Source organism: Anabas testudineus, chromosome 1 (genome assembly GCF_900324465.2).
Source record: "Anabas testudineus chromosome 1, fAnaTes1.2, whole genome shotgun sequence".
Lineage (NCBI taxonomy): Eukaryota > Metazoa > Chordata > Actinopteri > Anabantiformes > Anabantidae > Anabas > Anabas testudineus.
Window position 1 is genome coordinate 3,244,130 of NC_046610.1, and position 22,210 is coordinate 3,266,339.

Genomic DNA, 22,210 nt, shown 5'->3' on the forward strand with positions numbered 1-22,210 from the left:
TGCTCCTTTTGTGGTCACTATCACTGCACCACATCTAGTCGTCTGGTCATGTGGTATGCAAAACCCAAAAAAACACAACTTCCTGTCTTCTGCTATGTGGTGCATGGCTGAGAGGATTAAATTCTTCCTGAATTGAAAAAGAGGAAAGGTTAAAAAAAACCTTTAGTAATCACTTAGTGAAGTGATATAGTGCAGTTCTCTCTATATATAACATATTCAACATCACATAATGTTATTTTCTTGAGGTTTTATTAGCATCTGGTTCATGTTGTCAATTTATAAAGAGGAAGGAAGTGTGAAACAACAAGGTGTGATTTTGTCTACTGCCTTCACCCCCTGTCCACAGAGGACAGTTCAAGACAAGAGCTGAGAGCAGCAGATATGAGTTTAACAACATCAGTAATTGGAGTTATTGTTTTCCTTCTCTCTACACCAGGTAAAGTGTTTTCTTATTTCCACTGTACGATGTGCTGCTCACTTATAGTGGAACTACTTTAGTTGTGGTCACATCTGTATGTATTTATTGATTTTTGGTGAAGTGTGGTGAGATGAGGACCCTGACGTCCAGAGACAAGGCTGTGGTGAAATATTACAATGTCCAGAATAAACATGAAGCTTTGCTTTATTCTGTTGAGCTGTCGTGTAATTTTATATTATTCGGACAAATATCCAACGCTAAAACTTTTTTTAGATGTCAGACACTATTACTGTTGGGTCTTGGTGTCTTGTCCAAGGACGTCTAAACAAGTAGGTAGTAGAAACAGGGAACTGAACCACTGATACTAATCGTAGCTGAGTGCCCTCCTACTGGAGCTACTACTGAAAGATGTACGCAGGTCCTTTAGTGAAAGTATCAATACCACAATACAAAATATCAATTAAAGGTTCATTTGATTCTGCTAAATATAAAGGATCAACTTTGTTAGAGCAATAAGATCTGGGTTATTAATTTACTACTTACTGTTCGTATCCTCACTTCCGTAGGATGTGGACGAACTCAGTACTGAAGTAGAAGTTAATTAACCAACCTGAGTCAGATACGAGTACAAGTACCACTTCTAACTGACCTGATCACCTTGGTTGAAGTACTACAGTACAGAAGTACATGCTCTGAAATGAACAAAAGCACAAATACTACACTAAGAAACCAGATTAAAGAAAAGTAACTCACTTCCTCAGTCTGCTGTTCAATGTTGATGAAGTGACATTTCACATTTCAGCCACCAGATGTCTCCAGACTTTCTTTCTACTTCCTGCTCACCTCCTCACTCACCTGTTCCCAGTGTTGTCATCAGTCCCTCATGTTCTCTGTGAACCTGGATCTTACCTACAAACCACCTGTGTGATGTTTGAGTCTGTCTGTTCTGGGTCTTCTTGTTCTGTTGGACTCTGCCTTTGCCTCCTTTTCCATGTGTTTGTGTGGATCACCTGTCGGCCTCTTACCTACCACTGCCTTTAAAGTAAAGAGGAGTTTTGGTAGTTCAATGTCAGTTTCTCTTTCTAGTTAATTTACATTTGAAACACATCACATGCATCTGGCTGCAACTTAAGAGCAGCAGCAGAAGAAACTTCTGGAATTATTTAAATGGTACAGTAGTACCAGTACTAGTAGTAAAGGTTTCAATCATAAATAAATATGAAATGTTTACATAAAGCAACTTTAGGTTTATCTCAACACTAAAGTAAATCTGACTTTGGTTTCTGCTGTGCTCTGTGTTACAGTGGTTCAGGGTCAGAATGACTGGGGAGTAACTTACACTTCTACTCAGATCTGTGATGTAGAAGGATCAACAGTGGACATACACTGCTCCTACACATACCCATCCAGAATATCAGGAACTATTACTACAGTTATAGAAACACTCTGGTTCACTAGAGTAAGTTACTATGAAGATGTGGATCTGAGAACAGCCTCAGTGTTCGCAGGTCGTCTGCAGTATTTCTATAATAAGAACAGCTGCACTCTGAGAATCACAGACCTGAGACAGAGCGACTCAGGTGTGTACTACTTCAGGTTCATAACAAACCAACCAGGAGGAAGATATACAGGTGAACCTGGAGTCACTTTAACTGTCACAGGTAACATGTTCATTATAATATTTGTTTTGTTTCATATTTTTAAGATTGAGAAAATGCTACAGTGAAAGTATGAGGATGAAAATGTGCTGTAAGGTGTGAGCTTTAACTCACATGATAAAATATGAAAACATCTGTTATAGTTCTAAATGATTCAGTCAATTTAATGAACATTTCTACAAACTGAACATGGATTTAGGATATTTACACGTGGGTTTAAATATACTGTTTATTTCCTTTTTTGCAAATTCAGTTCTACAGGTCAAAAGCTATCGATCCAGGTCAGAGCTTCAGTGTTACAGCAGTTGTCGACCTGATCATCCTTCTTACATCTGGTACAAGAATGGAGAGAAAATTAGTGGCAGTCAAGAAGAAATATCATATCACTCACGTTATTATGACACAGACAGTTATTCCTGTGCTCTTAGAGGACATGAGGATTTCCCTTCTCCTTCAGTGTGTGAGTTTACTCCACAGTCTTCTAACATTAAACCATCTGTTGACAACTTACCTTATTGAACTGTCCCATCAGTGCAGTTATTTACAGTACAAATCACCCCTTTACCACTTTTTATATTAACCACTACATCATTACAGTCAGTAACTCAACGACAACACAACCTGCTGTGTAAAAATGATGTTTAAATATTTTATGTTTCAGGTGTCAATGATCAAACCTGCAACAGAGTGATTTACTCTGACAGAAGCATCTGTGCCTTCAAAGGTTCATCAGTGGACATTTCCTGTACTTACAACAGTAATAGATTTATCACATCTAGATTCTGGTTCCGTCCTGAACGTGGTCCTCAGTGGAAGAATCCTTCACAGTCTGAGGACCTTCTTACAGACTCCCAGTATACAGGTCGTGTTCAGGTCCTTGAAACAGAGAGAGGACGCTCCACTCTGAGAATCACTGACCTGAGAGAGACTGATTCAGCCCAGTATCAGTTCACATTCAGAACATCAGACTTTGAATGGGGCAGTAGTTTACCTGGAACAACTCTGACTGTCACAGGTACTGATCAACACAAACTGTTAAAACATATAATTAGTGTTTTCAGTTTGAGCAATTTATCTTTTAAAAATTTGAAATACATTTATTAGATTCACAGTAGTTTAGTGATTCTTCTTAACACTCAGTGAATTGTATGAATTGAAAACCCTGTATGAACTTTATCTGTTATTTTGTCTTAGTTTTTGTGTGATTCTGTAATTTATGAGAAATATAAACACATCTGTTCTTTCTTTAAAGATCCCGATCTGCAGGTGCTGGTGTGGAGATTCTCTTCTACTAAAGTATGGCTGAAGTGTTACAGCAGCTGTCGTCTACCAGATCATTCTTCTTACATCTGGTACAAGAATGGAGAAAAAATAAATGAAAATCAGGAAGAAATATCACAACACTCACTTTATTATATAGGAGACAGTTATTCCTGTGCTCTTAGAGGACATGAGGATTTCCCTTCTCCTTCAGTGTGTGAGTTTCCTCCACAGTCTTCCACTAACACACAGTAACAGCATCTGATGTGTGAGTTTTACTTTAACTGCTTGTAATTCAGTAGGAGCTGGTGACTCAAACATTTCACACTGTTTGAATAAAATCATATCACTGACGTCCAGTGACAATTTAGATTTGTTTCATTTTTATTTCACTGTAGGAATAAAACTTACAAATCTTTACTATACATAAAAAATGTAAAATGATTTAATAGTTTCTTTAGTCTTTGTTTAAACTTGTGGAATCATGTTAATGTTATTTAAATAATTTGACTCTTTTAAATCAACAACATTCATTGCAGAAATTCTGTGATGTGTCTGTCATGATCCTACAGGGCTTCCTGTCCTGCTTTTAGTTTGGTGGCTGACTTCCTGATTTTCTTTCCTGTTTGTTGATTCTAATTATCCAATCACTTTCAGCTGTGTTCATTGTTTTCACCTGGTGCCAGCTCCCTTTATATTTTGAATCTTCCCCTGAGAGAGCTGCCAGATTGTCCTGTCCCTGTGTTTGACTTTCCAGCGTTTCTAGTTATCTTGTTTGCGTATGTGTTACAGACCGGACCGTATTTTCTACAGAGTTTTTGCCTGCTCCTTTGAAAGACCGTGAATTGATTCTCTTTGCCTTTTCTGGTTTTGGACCCCTGCACTCGTTTGGACCTGCTCTCCAGCTCTTGCCCCTGTCTAAAGTACTGTCTGAGGACGACTGTTGTGAGTACCGGATCTCCCTCTTTTGTATATGGATTGTGGATGTCTGTCGTGAATACTGGACGTGTACCTTGTATATCTGTGGGATTTCTCTCTGGCTTTCTCTTGGCTTGTCTGTATGTTGTGTGCACACGAAGAGGAGGACCTAATCCAACCAGCTACACCACACTGTGCCTGGCTAACCTCTTCACTGACCCTGGGCCTCTACAGGCTACTCACCATTGCTCCCGACCCCTGCCTCATCAGCTCTCCTCTCTTTATCCATAGATCCACGCACTCTGGTTACCCGGTTCCTGCAATCAAACTCCTACCCATACATTCATAATCTATAATAAAGAGCTTGTTCAACCACGAATTCTGGTACTGGCATTTTAATTGGGTTCAACATCCCTCACGGCGGGTGGTTTCACTCGCCGCTGACAGAACATTCTGGCCAAAATTAACCCAGCCAGTTCAATTTCTGTGTCTTGGCAGAAACGCATAGAACAAGCTCTGGTCTCCCATGAATTCAGTGTCGGCTCACTGTACACTCTTGTCTTTCGTCTGTTTAAACAGGTAGCCAACATGTCTAACTCCCCAGAGCAAAGTCCCTCCATCTCTGCATCTACCGGGCCCACTTACCGACCTGACTGGGAACCAAAGATACCGCCACCTGAACGTTATGGAGGACAGATAGGAGAATGTCGGCCCTTCTTGACGCAGTGTGAGGTGGTCTTTAAATTGCAACCTTCTGCCTTCCCTACTGAACGTGCCAAAGTAGCATATGTTTTATCTCTTCTCACCGGGCGGGCTCGACGGTGGGGAACCGCCGAGTGGGCTCGCCGAGCTGACTGTTGTAGTTCTTTTCGGGAGTTTGGGCTGGAGTTGACCAGAATTTTTGATCCTGCTAATCCTGCTGTTGAGGCCTCTCGTTCTCTGCTTTCATTAACCCAAGGATCTAGATCTGCCATTGATTACATTATAGACTTTCAGACTGCGGCTGCTGACAGTGGTTGGAATGAGGCAGCCCTAATGGACGCTTTCTACCGGGGTCTGTCGGATCGCATTAAAGATGCCTTGACCACCCACGACCCATCCACAGATCTCCAGAGTCTCATGGACCTCGTCACCCGTCTGGACGGGCGGTTCCGGGAACGCCAACTCGAGCGGAACCGTTCCTCTCGTCCCTCCCGACCTACCATCCGTCATCTCATCCCTCGTCATGGCGGACACCTGAGCCTAAGCTGTCTCCTAGTCCTTCAAGGGAGGAACCGGAACCCATGCAGCTGGGTCGATCTCGCTTGACTCCTGAGGAGAGAGAGACGCTTCAGAGGTAACCTTTGCCTCTACTGCGGAGCTTCTGGTCACAAGGCACTTTCCTGTCCACTAAAAGGTCGGGCTCAGCACGATTCAGGAGGTCGTTGCTGAGCTGCTCCATGGCTTCTCCCTCATCTTCTCGCTCCTTGGTTCAAGCCTCACTGTCTTATAAGCTCACCTCACTTCAGGTCCCAGTGTTCATAGATTCTGGTTCAGATGCTAACTTCCTTGACTGGAAGTTAATTCAAGACCAGAATATACCTACTGCCACATTACCTCAGCCTCTTCAGGTTACCTCAGCAAACTGCACCCCTTACTCTCACAATAGACAACCATGTGGAGACAATAGAATTCTTTGTGATCCGGTCTCCCCATCACCCTGTTGTTCTTGGTATCCCTTGGCTCACTACACATAACCCCCAGGTAGATTGGTCCTCGGGTCAGATTGTGGGTTGGTGCTCTTCCGAGTGTCTCAGGTCGGCGGTTCCAGAGCTACACTTGCCTTGCCAACCACCTGAGTCATTTCCTGATCTGTCCAGGGTCCCAGTTGAGTATTTGGACCTTAAAGCAGTCTTTAGTAAGTCTAGGGCCACCTCTTTACCTCTTACTCCCTGGTACCAGGGAGTAAGAGGGCCACCTCTTACTCCCTGGTACCACTCCTCCTAGGGGCAGGCTGTACCCACTCTCACCTCCGGAACAGAAAGCCATGGCCTCCTACATCTCTTGCAGCCGGCCTGATTTGTCCTTCTTCCTCTCCAGCCGGAGCAGGATTCTTTTTTGTTGGTAAGAAGGACGGGGGGCCTTCGGCCCTGCATAGACTTTCGTGGTCTCAATGAGATAACTGTTAAGAACCGTTATCCTCTCCCTCTCGTGTCCTCTGCCTTTGAACCCTTACAGGATGCCAAGATCATTACCAAACTGGACCTGCGCAACGCCTATCATTTGGTGCGAATCCGAGAGGGGGATGAATGGAAGACAGCCTTCAACACACCGTCTGGCCACTATGAATACCTGGTGATGCCGTTTGGGCTGTCCAATGCTCCTGCCGTGTTTCAGAACTTGGTCAATGATGTGCTGGGAGATGTGCTGAATAAATTTGTCTTTGTTTATCTTGACGACATTCTGATTTTCTCCCCTTCTGAGACCGAGCATTCGTCCCATGTCAGGGCAGTTCTCCTTCGCCTCTTGCAGAACAACCTTTTTGTCAAGGCAGAGAAATGCTTATTTCATGTCCCTACGGTATCTTTCCTCGGGTTCATCTCAGCGGGCCAGGTTCAGATGGATCCCACTAAGGTCCAAGCAGTAGCCTCGTGGCCTACCCCTGAGAACCGTAAACGGGTCCAACGGTTCCTTGGATTCGCAAACTTCTATAGAAAGTTCATTTGCAACTTCAGTACCATAGCAGCACCTCTCCACCGCATCACCTCCACTAAAGTTCGCTTCACTTGGAGTCCAGTAGCCCAGCAAGCATTTCAGTCGCTCAAGGATAGCTTCTGTTCTGCTCCCATCCTCACTCTCCCTGATCCCAAGCTCCAGTTTATTCTGGAGGTAGATGCCTCTGACACTGGGGCAGGAGCGGTCCTCTCACAACGTTCTGTCTCAGACCAGAGGTTACACCCCTGCGCTTTTTTCTTCAGACGGTTAACACCAGCAGAACGTAATTACAGCATTGGTGATCGAGAGCTTCTCGCAGTGAAACTTGCTTTGGAGGAATGGAGACACTGGCTAGAGGGGGGCCAGTCAGCCTTTGCAGGTTCTGACTGATCACAAGAACTTGGAATACCTTCGAACTGCTAAGAGGCTTAATCCCAGACAAGCTAGATGGGCTCTCTTCTTTCAGTTCTCCTTGTCCTATCGTCCAGGTACCAAAAACGGCAAGGCTGATGCGCTCTCCAGTCTGCACAATCCCAGCACCGTGACAGAAGAACCTGCCTTTGTCCTCCCTCATTCAGCTCGTCTCGGGGCAGCCAGGCTGGACATCGAACAAGAGGTATTGGATGTTCTGAGGTCTGCACCAGGTTCCTCATCCTGTCCTGAGGGGAAGCTGTTCGTCCCAGAAGCCCTCAGGGCTAAGATCTTGCAGTGGGGTCATACTTCTCGCCTCTTTTGTCACCCAGGGGCTGCTAGGACCTGCTTTGTCTTGCAACGTAGGTTTTGGTGGCCTACCCTGCGGGCAGATGTCAGAGTACGTCGCTGCCTGTCCTGACTGTGCCTAGAACAAACCCTCCAACAGACGTCCTGCTGGTTTGCTTCGCCCCCTTCCTTTTCCACTCTGCCCATGGACACACATCTCTGTGGACTTTGTTACTGGCCTGCCACCCTCCAAGGGCATGACGACCATTCTCACTATCGTGGACCGTTTCTCCAAGATGGTTCACTTCGTCCCACTTCCCAAGCTCCCCTCTGCCAAGGAAACAGCTCAAGCACTCCAACACGTGTTCCGCCTACACGGCCTCCCCCGCGATGTGGTCTCGGACCGTGGTCCTCAGTTTGTGGCACGATTCTGGACAGAGTTTTGTCGCCTCCTGGGCATCTCTGTAAGCCTCTCCTCTGGCTTCCATCCTCAGACGAACGGCCAGACAGAGAGGTTGAACCAACACCTGGAGACGGCACTGAGACTGCTCTGTGGTCGGGATCCTTCCCTGTGGGCTGAGAATCTGGTCTGGACGGAATACGCCCACAATTCCCTTCCCTCCTCTGCTACCGGACGGCCTCCATTCGAAGTCGTCTGTGGGTATCTACCCCCCGTGTTCCTGAGCCTGGACCCTGAGACCCTGGTACCTTCAGCTTCTGCTCTAGTCAGGAGATGTCACCGAGCCTGGCGGCGTGCCCGATTTGTCCTCCTTCGCTCTGTCCGTAGTTACGAGAAGTGGGCTAATAAACGCCATGCTGCTGCCCCCCTGTATCAACCTGGTCAGAAGGTTTGGCTCTCTGCCAAGGACCTACCCCTCCGGACTGAGTGCCGCAAATTGGCACCTCGCTTCATTGGCCCCTTCCCTGTCTCCAAGGTGGTGAATCCAGTGGTGGTCCGCCTGCAACTCCCTCGGGCTCTGCGTGTTCACCCGACCTTCCATGTCTCCCGTCTGAAGCCAGCACTCTCGTCGGTTCGGTTTTGCCTGCTCCTTTGAAAGACCGTGAATTGATTCTCTTTGCCTTTTCTGGTTTAGGACCCCTGCACTCGTTTGGACCTGCTCTCCAGCTCTTGCCCCTGTCTAAAGTACTGTCTGAGGACGACTGTTGTGAGTACCGGATCTCCCTCTTTTGTATATGGATTGTGGATGTCTGTCGTGAATACTGGACGTGTACCTTGTATATCTGTGGGATTTCTCTCTGGCTTTCTCTTGGCTTGTCTGTATGTTGTGTGCACACGAAGAGGAGGACCTAATCCAACCAGCTACACCACACTGTGCCTGGCTAACCTCTTCACTGACCCTGGGCCTCTACAGGCTACTCACCATTGCTCCCGACCCCTGCCTCATCATCAGCTCTCCTCTCTTTATCCATAGATCCACGCACTCTGGTTACCCGGTTCCTGCAATCAAACTCCTACCCATACATTCATAATCTATAATAAAGAGCTTGTTCAACCACGAATTCTGGTACTGGCATTTTAATTGGGTTCAACATCCCTCGCGGCGGGTGGTTTCACTCGCCGCTGACAGTGTCGATCTGACTCTTCAACTTTCAATTTCAGGTGAAAACATGACTCTAAAATGTTTATTTACATTGTATTTTACTTCAAAGTTATTTTACAATAATAAACAAAAAGGGGGGGGGGGGGGGGGAAACAGTGGTAGATGTATAGTTTAATTTTGTCATCTGTCATCTTGTCGACCTAAACAGTCAAATATGTAATAAGTTTCCAAACAGGGCTGTTTTAAATATATTTTATCTTTCAGGTGTTCGTGATGAAAACTGCAACAGAGTGATTTATACTGATAGAAGCATCTGTGTCTCTAAAGGATCATCAGTGAATATTTCCTGTACTTACAACAGTTATTATGAGGTTACATCTAAATTCTGGTTCCGTCCTGAACGTGGTCCTCAGTGGAAGAATCCTTCACAGTCTGAGGACCTTCGTACAGACTCCCAGTATAAAGGTCGTGTTCAGGTCTTTGAAACAGAGAGAGGACGCTCCACTCTGAGAATCACTGACCTGAGAGAGACTGATTCAGCCCAGTATCAGTTCACATTCACAACATCAGACTTTGAATGGGGCAGTAGTTTACCTGGAACAACTCTGACTGTCACAGGTACTGATCAACAGAAAGTGACAAACACAGCTTCACATTTTAAAACCTTTGTTTCTCCACAAGTCTTATAGTGGTGTGATGTGACTAAAGTCTATATTAATTATTTAAAATATAACTTATGAATCTTTTGTAGATTAGAGATAAACAACATCTACTAATAAGATTTGTGGTTATAAGGTTTTAATAGAGATGCTTTTGCCTTTTGCATCTTTCACTTCAATTTAAGGTTCAACCAGCAAAATATTTTTGCAACTCATGTTTTCTCATGAATAACTTGTAACTGAGCTACATAGTGTTTACTGGGAAAACAACATATAGTAGTAACCACTAAAACATGTTTGATTATTCTCATTGAATTTCGGGAATGGATGATGTGATATTGGAACTATGTCACTTAAATCCGTATATTTTTTTATCCCCTTGCTATCTGATGAAACTGTCGGTTTTCTCCTCCAGATCGTCCAAATCTTCCCTCTGTGTCAGTGAGTCCCTCTGAGATAGTGGAGGGTAGTTCAGTGACTCTGACCTGTAGCACTGATGCTAACCCAGCAGCTAATTATACCTGGTACAAGGAGAATGAAGAGTCACCAAAAGCTTCAGGACAGATCTTCACCATCACTGACATCAGAGCTGAACACAGTGGGAATTATTACTGTGTTGTTCAGGACACTACGAGTCATTATAACAGCACCTTACATTTGATTGTTGTGGGAGGTAAGTTTTTCACTTTGCTCTTAACAGACACACATGTTGGCTTCTTTTACAGCTCATCAAAATACTTAAAAAGTCCACTTTTAATCACGGAAAAAAACTTCCTGTTGCCAGGTTGTGTTTTTTTTCCTTGTTGGTTTATAGCAAAACCTGTGGCTGACACTGACTAACAAATTATGTCACAGATTCATCAACATAATTATGTAAAGTCTCATGTCCTAAATGGACTTGGGCAGGGGCGTGATTCAGACTCTCATAACCTCTCAACCGGTGTACCGCAGGGCTCAGTGGTTGGTCCTCTTCTTTTTTTCCCCCATCTATACTTATTCTCTAGGCTCTATCATCCATTCACATGGCTTCTCCTATTACTGGTATGCAGATGACACGCATGTCTTCCCATCTTTTCCGCCAAATGACTCCGTTGTCTCGTCTCGCATCTCTGCCTGGACGAGAGTAAGACTCCTTCAACTTAACATTCCCAAGACTGAAGTCCTATTTTTCCCTGCCAGACCTTCAGCTCAACACAACATCAGCATTAACACTGGTTCTGCAGCGATTGTCCCCGCTAAGATGGCCAGAAACCTGGGGGCGTCAATGATGACCCACTGACCTTCATGGAACACATCGCTTTCAGAAAGATCAGACCCTACCTGATGGATTATACGACCCAACTTATTGTACAGGCGTTGATCATACTTTGCACTTAAAAAAAAAAAGTGCAAAGAGATGTACTCACATCTCTTGAAGCAGAAACACATTTTTTAAGCACTTTGCTTTGATGTTTTATCTCCTTGACTTTTCTTTTGTTTGCTTGCCTTGTCCCTCACTTGTAAGGCGCTTTGGATAAAAGCATCTGGATGAAGGACCCCATGGCCAGAAACATGAAACTGAGTACAGGGAAAAGTTTTCAGGGTTTTCTTGATAACACAGGTACAGGTGAATGAGTCAGATGAGTTCTTGTAGAAAACTTGTCAGTGCAGGGTGAGTGTGGAGGTCTGTGTGGTAACCGGAAGTAATGTCGCGACCAAGATGGCCGACCAACGGGGAGGACATGGAACAAAATGGAGGAAAATGGAGCTGGTGAAAGGATGGCGACTGACAAACGGTGGAGAGTGTCCAGGAGTGTAACCAGTAGAAGGTCCACACAGAGTTGAAACAGGGTAGGAACAATGAGGGAGAGAACAGATGAGGAAAACACTCACGCAAAGGCAGGTTCAAATCTGGTGAGGGGAATCACACAGAAACTCGGGTGCAGGTCCGGGGGGGGGGCCAGGCAGATACAGTTCCAGGTCTGGTACTGTGAGCAGGGTGAATAAGCAGAACTCACAGCACCAGGGGGTTCAGGCAAGAGACAGGGTCCAGGGCAGGCAGAGTCCCAAAAAGTTAGTCCAAAAGAAACACTGGATAGAGTCCGGGAGTAGAGGACAGACTATCTGGCAGGGGAGAAAGGCTAGCAGGCCTGTATATATAGTATCGGGAAAACCAAGTGCAGTCAATTAGGTAAGTGAAGGCAATCAGACTGGGAGGAGGAAATAGGAAGTTGTCAAAATAAGGGCATGGGGGAAATACAGGCAGCAACGAGGCTGGAATCATGACAATCACATCACATCACTCGCATCTGCTAAATGACTAAATGTAAATGTAAATGTTTCTATTTGAATTTCCAGGTAAATCAGTTCTTACAATGAACATCATCAGGTTGACTCTTGTGGTCTTGATGCTGATTCTTCTATTTGTCATCAGTCTGTGTTTGAGGTAAAACAATAAAAATTCATCAGTTCCATCGCTGCTCTTTTAATTATTTACAATATTGATTTGTTACATTAATTCACTTTATGTGTTTTTTATTGTTTTTTTTTTATCCAGGATGAAGAAAACTAGGAGCTTAAAAACTGAATTGAATCAACGTGTAGAGATGATAGAGATGAGAGAGACTATTGATAACATGAACCCTGTAATATGATTATTACAGTGAAATTACAACTTAATTTGTTGTAAATCTCAGCTCATTAAGTTTCATTTAAATGAGGTTGTGATTGTCTGTCAGTGGCTGTTTGAACTAGTTTAGGTTTAGTTTGACTTCATGATCAGATCATTTCTACAGTTTATCATCAGTTTCAAAGAGAATGTGTGAAACCACATCAGGATATCTGCACATCCTCTATACCTGAGCCTAACCCTAACTACCCAGTCGCTCCCTAACTACTGGGGGAACATCTCCATTTGTAGGACAGATTCAGAAAACACCAGCATGTCTGTGTAGGATGTCTGAGACATCTCTACCCTCCATAGCCTCATCTCATTACATGTTATTAAAATTGTGGCTGAATTCATCTCATTTGTGCTTCATTCATTGTATCTATTCATTTTAATTACATTCATTCATTAGTTTGAACTTTTCTTTGTCATTTTATTGTGACTTTAACATATAGATGTTGTAAAACTGTGGTCTTGTGACCTCATTTGGAATGAATCTGATGTATTGGATGAAATAAAATTGAATACTCAGCTCATTTAGGATTCAATCTGTTTGATTTGAACTCTATGGTTGTGGATAGTTTCTTCAATCCTCACGTTGTTCTCCAGTCCATCGTGTGGCTTTAAGTGATGAACAGCAAAATGTTGTTTCCTGGTTCTGATTCAGTTTCTCCGATGTTTCACTGTCCTCTAGTGGAAAATGCTCAGTGTTACACATTCAGTCTTCATTACTCTGGCTGTTCCCTCCTCGGTCATTTTATAGGAAAAATAAAAACTGTGTTCAGTTCATCATGTGACTCAGTCTCAGCACAGATCAACTGAGGAAACATCAGTGGTGTGAAGGCAGTTTTCACTTTATTAATCCCATTGGGAGGATTCTTGTGAACAGGCATTTATATTTCTTGTTTTTATCCTCCACTGTCATTGGGTGATATTCTGATCTTTAGTTTTTTTGGATTAGTTTTGTTGTTGATTCTGTCTGTCCTCATTAAAACCTGTTCTCTCACTTCACTGTCCTCTTCCTCACATGTGGTTCCTCAGTTCATAGAAAACAGCTCATCTCATGTGGTCAGTAGTAGAAATAAATTCAGACCCTTAAATACGCCCAGTGTAAAGCTGTAGGTTTTGGGTGTATGAAATGTGTGGAGCACAACTCACCACATCTCTAACGTCATCATATCACAGTGGTTTCAGTACGATCACGTGTACTACAACATATCACACTTCTTATCTGCCCTGGATCTTGTTGTGCTCCGCTGAGACGACTGAGACGACTGCCTTAAAGAGTGTTGGTGAGGTATGATGTGGTTGATCCACAAATCCAGTCTCCAATTCTGCTTTTTAATATATAACACATTATATTTATAAATTTCAAAACACTATACAAGTTATTTTTGTTGCATCTGGTTCATGATGCATTAAAAAAAAGAGGAAGGAAATTTATAACACATGTAGTATGATTTTATCTAATGCTCACACTCTTTCATTCTACAGAAGACTTGAGAGCAGCAGATATGAGTTTAACAACATCAGCGTTTGGATTTATTGTTTTCCTTCTCTCTACACCAGGTAAATATATTCACATTTCCTCTGTAGGACATGTTGAACATTTATTCAGAGCAGCCTGAAGTAATTTGGATGAGAAAAGTGGAATAAATAAAAAAGACCAGGTCTCTATCTGTGTCTGTTTTCTGTATCATATTTAGAGGAAGTAGCTTCAACTGAAGTCCTCACATCTGAGAAACTCCTCTGTATCCTCTCACTTAAAATCTGTCAAATGTTTTGTTGGTATAAAAAAGGTGCTCTGAGATTAAATTGAATAACATCGACTTTTATGTGCAACAAGCTCCGCCTGAGAAAACTAAAAGTTTGAAATTCAAAGTCATCTTGAGAATTCAAACTTCTTACAAGAAGGGTCATTTATTATTCACTGACCTCCACTGAATTCTTAACTCAATTTGAAGTACTATATAGATCCTTTAAAATGCACTTAAAGGTACAAAGATACAAGTACTCCAGTAAACAAAGTAAGAAAAAGTAAATGTACTTAGTTATTTATCAGCTCTGATCACTTCCTCAGTTTGCTATTCAATGTTGATGAAGTGACATTTCACATTTCAGCCACCAGATGTCTCCAGACTTTCTTTCTACTTCCTGCTCACCTCCTCACTCACCTGTTCCCAGTGTTGTCATCAGTCCCTCATGTTCTCTGTGAACCTGGATCTTACCTACAAACCACCTGTGTGATGTTTGAGTCTGTCTGTTCTGTGTCTTCTTCTTGTTCTGTTGGACTCTGCCTTTGCCTCCTTTTCCATGTGTTTGTGTGGATCACCTGTCGGCCTCTTACCTACCACTGCCTGCTCCTCACCTGTTTGTCTCAGCAAACACTACGTCCTCTTTTGTCTGTCTGGAGTTGTGGAATTTGTTCATTAGCACGTTCATTCTTTTAACTCAACATATGGTTGTTTTTTTATTTTTACCACTTTATCATTGTAGATAAAAACATCTTCCCACATGACTTAAGACCTTAGTTTAGACAGAGATAAAGTTATCTATGTATTCATGGGTGTATTTTGTGTGTTAGCCCATATTCATTATATCAATATATATATATATATATATTTTTTTTTTTTTTCTTTTCCCCAGTTCGTTTCACCTTTCGAGTTACTTGATAAAGTACCTTTAAATGTCACTTAACTTAATTAGTACACACCGTGTCGGCTAAAATACACACAGTGTGTACCTGCACACACAAGGGATCTCATGAAGACTTGAAGTATCACATGGCCTCATTATTGTTTCTTTCATCATTATAGATGTGAAATCTTTTATAATCATTTATCAAGTATTTAGTTTCCTTCAAAGAACCAAATTAAAAAAAATATCTAAGAAAATATGATTAAATAGATACAACAGTGATGTAATACAATAACATTTAGTGTCTTTTTCTAGTCAACTTATATTTGAAGTACACTACAGACACTTGGCTGTTACTTAAAAACAACAGAAATCATGAACGCAGCAGTAGAAACATGTGCAGTGAATTAGTAATTGACACAGTACCAGCAGTAAGTTGTTTCTGTCATTTCAAGTTACAGAAAAAGAACCTTTCTGTCATCAGCTTCAGTACAAGTCAGACAGAGTACTGAGTCTTGTTTACCACACATTGAGATGATGTAAGATTTAAAGTAGTTTAACAACAATTTGAAATGAATTCAGTTCTATTGCTGGTTTTCAAATGATTGAACCAACACAATGTAAAATCTGACTTTAACTTTAACTTTGGTTTCTGCTGTGCTCTGTGTTACAGTGGTGCAGGGTCAGAATGACTGGGGAGTAACTTACACTTCTACTAAGATCTGTGCTGTAGAAGGATCAACAGTGGACATACACTGCTCCTACACATACCCATCCAGAATATCAGGAACTGTTACTACAGTTATAGAAACACTCTGGTTCACTAGAGTCAGTAACTATCAATATGTGGATCTGAGAACAGCCTCAGTGTTCGCAGGTCGTCTGCAGTATTTCTATAATAAGAACAGCTGCACTCTGAGAATCACAGACCTGAGACAGAGCGACTCAGGTGTGTACTACTTCAGGTTCATAACAAACCAACCAGGAGGGATATATACAGGTGAACCTGGAGTCACTTTAACTGTCAAAGGTAACATGTTCATTATAATATTTGTTTTGTTTCATATTTTTAAGATTGAGAAAATGCTACAGTGAAAGTATGAGAATGAAAATGTCCTTTAAGGTGTGAGCTTTAACTCATATGATAAAATATGATAACTTCTGTTATAGTTCTAAATGATTCAGTCAATTTAATGAACATTCCTGTAAACTGAACTTGAATTTAGGATATTTACACGTGGGTCCCTGAACTGCCACCTTACTGTGGTGGAGGGGTTTTCGTGTCTGAATGACCCTAGGAGCTATGTTGCCGGGGGCTTAAGCCCCTGGTAGGGTCTCCCAAGGCAAATAGCTCCTAGGCGATGGGCCAGACTAAGAGCAGTTCAGAAACCCCTTATGATGATTGAGAAATCAAGGACTATTACGTCGCCCGGATTGGCGTCACCAGGGCCCCACCCTGGAGCCAGGCCCGGGGTTGGGGCACGTAGGCGAGCGCTTGGTGGCTGGGATCTTTCCCATGGGACCCGGCTGGGCTCAGCCCGAAGGAGCGACGTGGGACCGACTTCCTGTAGGCCCACCACCCGCAGGAAGGAGCATAGGGGGTTTGTGCAGTGTGGATTGGGTGGCAGCCTTGTGGAGGTGCCTCGACAACCCAATCCCTGGACAAGGAATCTGGCAATTGGGACATGGAATGTCACCTCACTGGGTGGAAAGGAGCCTGATTTTGTGTTGGAGGTTGAGCGGTACCGGCTAGAGATAGTCGGGCTCACTTCCACACACAGTCTGGGCGCTGGAACACAACTTCTTGAGAGAGGTTGGACTCTCTTCTACTCTGGAGTTGCCCATGGTGAGAGGCGGCGGGCAGGGGTGGGCTTGCTTATAGCCCCCCAGCTCAGCTGCCATGTGTTGGAGTTTTCCCTGGTGGACGAGAGAGTTGTTTCCCTGAGCCTTCGGGTAGGGGATAGGTCTCTCACTGTTGTTTGTGCCTACGGGCCAAACAGCAGTGCAGAGTACCCGGCTTTCATTGGGTCTCTGTAAGGGGTACTGGAAGGTGTTCCGCCTGCGGACTCTGTCGTCCTACTGGGGGATTTCAACGCCCACGTGGGCAATGACAGTGATACCTGGAGGGGCGTGATTGGGAGGAACGGCCTCCCTGATCTGAACCCGAGTGGTGTTTTGTTATTGAACTTCTGTGCTAGTCACAGTTTGTCCATAACGAACACCATGTTCAAGCATAAGGGTGTCCATCAGTGCACGTGGCACCAGGACACCCTAGGTTGGAGGTCTATGATCGACTTTGTGGTTGTGTCATCTGACCTCCGACCGTATGTCTTGGACACTCGGGTGAAGAGAGGGGCTGAGCTGTCAACTGATCACCACCTGGTGGTGAGTTGGATCCGATGGCGGAGGAGGGAGCTGGATAGACTTGGCAGACCCAAACGTATTGTGAGGGTCTGTTGGGAACGTCTGGTGGAACCCTCTGTCAGAGAGGTCTTTAACTCCCACCTCCGGGAGAGCTATAATCAGGTTCCGAGGGAGCCTGGAGACATTGAGTCCGAGTGGACCATGTTTTCCACCTCCATTGTCAATGCAGCTGTTCGGAGCTGTGGCCATAGGGTCTCTGGTGACTGTCGCGGCGGCAACCCCCGAACCCGGTGGTGGACACCGGAAGTAAGGGAAGCCGTCAAGCTGAAGAAGGAGTCTTATCAGACCTGGTTGGCCTGTGGGACCCCTGATGCAGCTGATGGGTATTGGCAGGCCAAACGTGCCGCAGCCCGCACGGTCACAGAGGCAAAACCTCGGACCTGGGAGAAGTTCGGCGAGGCCATGGAGGAGGACTATCACTCTGCCTCAAGGAAATTCTGGCAAACCGTCCGGCGCCTCAGAAGGGGAAAGCAGTTTCCTGCCAACACTGTTTACAGTGGAGGTGGGGAGCTGCTGACTTTGACTGGGGACACTGTAGGACGGTGGAAGGAATACTTTGAGGATCTTCTCAACCCCGTCGACACGCCTTCTGTTGAGGAAGCAGAGGCTGGGGACTCAGAGGTTGACTCGTCCATTTCCCTGGTCGAAGTCACTGAGGTAGTCAGTAAGCTCCTCGGTGGAAAGGCACCAGGGGTGGATGAAATTCGCCCTGAGTACCTTAAGTCTCTGGATGTTGTAGGGCTGTCTTGGTTGACACGCCTTTGCAGCATCGCATGGAGATCAGGGACAGTACCTCTGGATTGGCAGACCGGGTTGGTGGTTCCTCTTTTTAAAAAGGGGGACCGGAGGGTGTGTTCCAACTATAGGGGGATCACACTCATCAGCTTCCCTGGGAAAGTCTATGCCAGAGTGCTGGAGAGGAGTATTAGGCCGCTAGTCGAACCTCGGATCCAGGAGGAACAATGCAGTTTTCGTCCTGGCCGTGGAACACTGGACCAGCTCCATACTCTTGCTAGGGTGCTCGAGGGTTCATGGGAGTTCGCCCATCCAGTCTACATGTGTTTTGTGGACTTGGAGAAGGCGTTTTCCCGTGTCCCTCGTGGCATCCTCTGGGGGGTACTTTGGGAATACGGGATTCGGGACCCTTTGTTAGGGGCCATTCGGTCCTTGTATGACCGGAGTAGGAGCTTGGTTCGCATTGCCGGTAGTAAGACTTGTTCGCGGTGCATGTTGGACTCCGACAGGGCTGCCCTTTGTCACCGATCCTGTTCATTACTTTTATGGACAGGATTTCTAGGTGCAGCCAGGGGTCGGAGGGAATCCGGTTTGGGGATCACAGGATTTCATCTCTGCTTTTTGCAGATAATGTTGTCCTGTTGGCCTCATCAGACCGGGACCTCCAGCAGGCACTGGGGCGGTTTGCAGCCGAGTGTGAAGGGGCTGGGATGAGAATCAGCACCTCCAAGTCCGAGGCCATGGTTCTCAACTGGAAAAAGGTGGCTTGCACCCTCCAGGTTGGGGGGGGACATTCTCCCTCAAGTGGAGGAGTTTAGGTATCTTGTGGTCTTGTTCACGAGTGAGGGAAAAAGGGAGCGTGAGATTGACAGACGGATTGGTGCATCGGCAGCAGTAATGCGGTCAGTGTACGGACCGTTGTGGTAAAAAAGGAGCTGAGCCGAAAGGCAAAGCTCTCGATTTACCGGTCAGTCTACGTTCCTGCCCTCAACTATGGCCATGAGCTTTGGGTCATGACCGAAAGGACAAGGTCCCGGATACAAGCGGCCGAAATGAGTTTCCTCCGTAGAGTGGCAGGGCGCACACTTAGAGATAGGGTGAGGAGCTCAGTCACCCGGGAGGAGCTCGGAGTAGAGCTGCTGCTCCTCTGCATCGAGAGGGGCCAGTTGAGGTGGCTTGGGCATCTGTTTCGGATGCCCCCGGGACGCCTCGCAGGGGAGGTTTTCCGGACATGTCCCACCAGGCGGAGGCCCCGGGGAAGACCCAGGACACGTTGGAGAGACTATGTCTCTCGGCTGGCCTGGGACACCTCGGTGTTCCCCTGGAAGAGCTGGAGGAGGTGTCTAGGGAGAGGGAAGTCTGGGCAGCTCTGCTTAAGCTGCTCCCCCCGCGAACCGGCCCCGGATAAGCGGAAGAAAATGGATGGATGGATGGACGGATGGACACGTGGGTTTAAATATACTGTTTTTTTTTCCTTTTTTTGCAAATTCAGTTCTACAGGTATACAACTATCAATCCAGGTCAGAGCTTCAGTGTATCTGCAGTTGTGGTCTACCTGATCATCCTTCTTACATCTGGTACAAGAATGGAGAGAAAATTCAAGGAGGAACATCTTTGTCGTCTTATACAGAGAACATTTCTCCTGCAGACAGTTATTCCTGTGCTCTTAGAGGACATGAGGATTTCCCTTCTCCTTCAGTGTGTGAGTTTCCTCCACAGTCTTCTAACATTAAACCATCTGCTGACAATTTAACTTATTGAACTGTCCCATCAGTGCAGTTATTATAGTCAAATATATATTAGAGATTAACCCACATCCTCCATCTACTTTAACAACATCTTCATGCATTGAACTCTACAGAGCTACTACAGTCAATTACTATACTATACAACCTCCTAAAACCCTCTAAGTCGGAGTTGTAACAGCTGTTTTAAATATTATTTTATCTTTCAGGTGTCACTTATCAAACCTGCAACGTAGTGATTTACTCTGACAGAAGCATCTGTGTCTCTAAAGGATCATCAGTGAATATTTCCTGTATTTACAACAGTTATTATGAGGTTACATCTAAATTCTGGTTCAGTCCTGAACCTCAGTGGAAGAATCCTTCACAGTCTGAGGACCTTCTTACAGACTCCCAGTATTCAGGTCGTGTTCAGGTCCTTGAAACAGAGAGAGGACGCTCCACTCTGAGAATCACTGACCTGAGAGAGACTGATTCAGCCCAGTATCAGTTCACATTCAGAACATCAGACTTTGAATGGGGCAGTAGTTTACCTGGAACAACTCTGACTGTCACAGGTACTGATCAACACAAACTGATAAATATAGAAAACACATAATTAGTATATTTAGTTTAGGAACTTTATCTTTTAAAAATTTGAAATACATTTATTAGATTCACACTAGTTCAATGATTCTTCTTAACACTCAGTGAATTGTTTGAATTGAAAACCCTGTATGAACTTTATCTGTTATTTTGTCTTAGTTTTTGAGTGATCTTGTAATCTATAAGCAATATAAACACATCTGTTCTTTCTTTAAAGATCCAGATCTGCAGGTGCTGGTGTGGAGATTCTTTTCTACTACAGTATGGCTGAAGTGTTACAGCAGCTGTCGTCTACCAGATCATTCTTCCTACATCTGGTACAAGAATGGAGAAAAAATAAATGAAAATCAGGAAGAAATATCATTTCATTCAGTCAACAATGAAGGAGACAGTTATTCCTGTGCTCTTAGAGGACATGAGGATTTTCCTTCTCCTTCAGTGTGTGAGTTTCCTCCACAGTCTTCCACTAACACACAGTAACAGCATCTGATGTGTGAGTTTTACTTTAACTGCTTGTAATTCAGTAGGAGCTGGTGACTCAAACATTTCACACTGTTTAAATAAAATCATATCACTGACGTCCAGTGACAATTTAGATTTGTTTCATTTTTATTTCACTGCAGGATTAAAACTTACAAATCTTTACTATACATTAAACATTTTAAAATGATTTATTAGTTTACTTGGTCTTTGTTTAAACTTGTGGAATCATGTCAGTATTTTTTTAAATCGTTGGACTTTTAAACCAACAATATTCATTGCAGAAATTTGGTCGTCTGTCAATCTGACAGTCTTATAGTGATGTGATGTGACTAAAGTCTATATTAATTATTTAAAATATAACTTATGAATCTTTTGTAGATTAGAGATAAACAACATCTACTAATAAAATTTGTGGTTACGAGGTTTTAATAGAGATGCTTTTGCCTTTTGCGTCTTTTACTTCAATTTAATGTTCAACCAGCAAAATATTTTTGCTACATAGTGTTTACTGGGAAAACAACGTATATTAACGTAGATTTTCTATTCCCATATAGCAATGGGAATGGATGATGTGAGTTTGAAAGTTTCACTTATATCAGTATATTTTTAATTCCCTTGTTATCTGATGACACCGTCGGTTTTCTCCTCCAGATCTTCTAAATCTTCCCTCTGTGTCAGTGAGTCCCTCTGAGATAGTGGAGGGTAGTTCAGTGACTCTGACCTGTAGCAGTGATGCTAACCCAGCAGCTAATTATACCTGGTACAAGGAGAATGAAGAGTCACCAAAAGCTTCAGGACAGATCTTCACCATCACTGACATCAGAGCTGAACACAGTGGGAATTATTACTGTGTGGTTCAGGACACTACGAGTCATTATAACAGCACCTTACATTTGATTGTTGTGGGAGGTAAGTTTTTCACTTTGCTCTTCACAGACACACATGTTGGCTTCTTTTACAGCTCATCAAAATATTTAAAAAGACCAAAATTTAAGTGTTGCAATAAAACTTCCTGTGGTTGTTTATGTCAAATCTATGTCTAAAAACAAACAATGTCTAATATCTAATTATGTAAAGTCACATGTC

The 22,210-nt window shown here is 43.9% G+C and overlaps 1 protein-coding gene across 1 annotated transcript in view; it reads left to right on the top strand.

Annotated features, from left to right (window-relative positions):
• Window positions 1-826: 826 nt before the first annotated feature.
• LOC113161784 (titin-like) overlaps window positions 827-22,210 on the top strand; it is a 35,283-nt gene continuing 13,899 nt past the window's right edge. The window contains exons 1-6 of the mRNA XM_026359585.1: window positions 827-836; window positions 1,723-2,079; window positions 2,330-2,536; window positions 2,738-3,091; window positions 3,329-3,553; window positions 9,474-9,614. Of these exons, the coding sequence (XP_026215370.1) occupies window positions 827-836; window positions 1,723-2,079; window positions 2,330-2,536; window positions 2,738-3,091; window positions 3,329-3,553; window positions 9,474-9,614 (1,294 nt within the window). The remainder of the gene's footprint in view (window positions 837-1,722; window positions 2,080-2,329; window positions 2,537-2,737; window positions 3,092-3,328; window positions 3,554-9,473; window positions 9,615-22,210) is intronic.